Source organism: Lineus longissimus, chromosome 8 (assembly GCF_910592395.1).
Source record: "Lineus longissimus chromosome 8, tnLinLong1.2, whole genome shotgun sequence".
NCBI lineage: Eukaryota > Metazoa > Nemertea > Pilidiophora > Heteronemertea > Lineidae > Lineus > Lineus longissimus.
The window spans coordinates 10,928,623-10,931,712 of NC_088315.1; the positions used below are offsets into that span (position 1 = coordinate 10,928,623).

Sequence of the window (3,090 nt, forward strand, 5' to 3'; positions counted from 1 at the left end):
AGAATGTCCTTTGTAACGAACGGCCCCCTGTTTATTCATTGCCACAATACTAATGGCACCACCGAATTCTGAAGGATTGTATATCGTTGCCATCATGGAGCAGCCAACTAAAGATGGAGATGACTCATATCCGAGGTGAGAGTAGTTCAGTAATTGAAGTCAGAATGAGTACTAGTTCAGTAATTGAACTCAGAAAATAATAAAAACCTAAAACAATTTAGTTGAAATCTATGGTACATCTGTGATAAAAGTCGAGTGGTCACAATTATCCAGAAACAATCGCCGATAAACCACAGAGAAAACTTAACAAAATAAACAAACAGCATTGGCAGCGGACAGTTACATGGATCAAGAACTCTTAGTGGATCCCCAAAAAGTATCTGAAAAAGCACGTCTGACTAGTCATAGAGAAGAACTCGAGGGTAACATGACAGTGAACCGTATAGTGGCATACAAAAACGTTGAAAGAGATACTCAATTACAGGTAGCATGACCAAATTGCGCCAGAAGGGCATTTGTCCCCTGAAATAATTATGTTATACACTTATCCACCCTGACTCTACCCGCATCTGTATATGTATTTCAACTTGACTGGTCTTATAGAAGTGCCATTTATGCAGATATGTTGGCAAGACATATCACCTCGACATCACCGTTGATATCATCATCTACGAACCACAAGAATCGCAGTAAGTTCCAATTTTCTCTAGGGACAAACACCTGGTTAAACATACAATTAATGTCTGCTTGGAATGCGATTTCTCCGCCCATCCTGAATCTGAGGAGGACAGCTAGGAGCGAGTTTATCTGATCCTCTCCACTGTAGATATGATCATTCAGGCATGAATTTTCATATTTGGCTGCTGCGTCCCAGACAAGTCTCAATTTGCCTGGTTTGGCCTCATGGTACACGTGGTGGAATGGCACGTAATTCACCACATCCTCAGTCTTGATTTCATCCTTGGGTATTCTCCGAATGTATCCCTTGTTTCTATAGTCAGCAAATAACTCCTGGTATGCCTCCAACTCCGTCTTCTGTGATGTAGGGGCAACTGTCTTCCCCTTGGACAGTTTCGATTTTAATGACATTAGGCGTTTCCGTGCTAATTCTCTATTGTTTGGCATTGTATCAGAAGTCTCTATGAGCGGGATTGGAACGTAGTAGTGTCTATCACAACGATATGTCCCATCTTCAAGAATCTTTCTGACCTTGAGGTCATCAGCAGAAATTGGCTTTTCGAATTCACACTTCGTCCCTGCATACTCGAACTCAGCTAACTGCATTAGCTTCTCACTCAGATTCTTTTCCAGAGATACAAAGTTGCAATCCAACTTGCCATGTGGGATTCCACCGAGCAATGTCCAGCCCCATTTGTACCTGACTGCCACTGGATCCCCTCTCGATTCTCCTGGTCTCCACTCCAATTGCTGGTGTACTTCTGGTACGTTGCTACCAATGAGTATCTTTACTCTATCAGTGGGCGTCGCCGAGATCTGCAGCCCTGATAGATGGCTGTACCGTTTCCATACTTCCTTGCTGGGGATATGTCGGTTACCCATGGGCAATTTCTCCCATGAATATACCTCGTTCAATCTGATCGGCTCCTCGGTACCATCTGCACTTGAAATGTCCAACTCGACGACAGTACTGAGTCCTGACTGAGTCCAATGCAAAGTGTTCAATGAAATGTTTTCATCCGCTGGTTCTATCGCAAGATCAAATAGCAAGCTTTTCTCCATGAAACATGCACTAGAGTACGAGTCTATACCGGCCCAGGTCCTGACTTCCTTTCCTGATACAGGCGATTTCACAACTACAGGAAAAGCTGGAAAGTATACTTTCTGATCCTGTGCACCCTCAGCATGTGTACACATGTTTTCTAAAGTCTCACAAGGTTTTTCATCGAAATGGAGAAGTGGGTGATGCTTTCGCGATGCTCTGCAATCCTTCACCTTGCATTCCTTTGGCAAAGGGCACTTTGACACAAGGCTGTGATCGAGTTTCTTATCTGCATTCAGACAGTTATAGCATAGCTTCTCACCTTTTATGATCTCGTGTCGCTCCTTCCATGGTTTGGCTTTCAGCATGCGACATTCCCAAATTTGATGACCAGCTTTTGAGCAAACAACACATTTCTGATTGTAACCAATGTTATTGTTAGTGTCCCTTTTCAGGGTGTCCTTTTCCTTGGAACCATGAGTACTGGTACTCCTATTCTCTCCTTTTACGGTACTAGTCGTAAAGACTGATTGAGGCTTGGATTTAGTCCAACTCCCCGATGCATTACTCCTCGCAGCATATCTATTGAAATTCTGGTTCTTCATCCTGATCATACACGACAACTTCTTTGACCGTTTTTGATCTACAACAGTACTGAAAGTGTCCCTTTTTGTGACATCGGTTGCAGGTTGAATCACGCGCTGGGCACCCTTCGCCATATTTATGACGTGGCTTTCCGCACTGACCACACGTTTGGTGGGGATCGTAAGTACTCGATAGCGCTCAGAGCCTGAATTATGTCTGGGCCTACCGCCACGACCACGCACATGACGACGACCTCCACGAAATCCTTGGGGTCCCGGTTTTTCCCTCGTGAGTTGCCTCGACTCTTCACCTCGTTTACATTTGTTTTGGAACCGATCGTGAGTTCGCTCATCTGATTATTGACCATTTCGGCTTGACGAGCAGTTGTGACGGCATCCTCCAGCTTCAGATCAGCCTTGAGTTGGAGTTCCTTGGAGACTTCACGATCTTTAATGCCAATTACCAGCCGATCACGTATGAGATCATCTTTCTGCACACCATAATTACAATACTCTGCAAGTTCGTGCAGCGCCCGTATGAATGACTCGACTGTCTCATCGGACTTTTGAACACGATGGTTGAATAATGCACGGTCATGTATTATGTTTCTTTTAGGAACAAAGTGTGCGTCGAATTTCTCCAGGACCGCGTCATACCTTTTCTGGTCCGCTTCTGACAGGCCAAAACTATCAAAGATGTGGTCGGCTTCTTTCCCCATACTGTAGATAAGGGTTGCTACCTGTACTTCCCCATCTTTTTTTTAAGTTCCGAGGCCAGTCTATATC

The 3,090-nt window shown here is 44.4% G+C and overlaps 1 protein-coding gene across 1 annotated transcript; it reads right to left on the reverse strand.

The window, feature by feature from the left end:
- Positions 1-612: 612 nt before the first annotated feature.
- Positions 613-2,439, reverse strand: LOC135492611 (uncharacterized). Its single transcript, XM_064779164.1, has one exon. The coding sequence runs from the start codon at positions 2,437-2,439 to the stop codon at positions 613-615; it is 1,827 nt and encodes a 608-aa protein (XP_064635234.1).
- Positions 2,440-3,090: the final 651 nt, after the last annotated feature.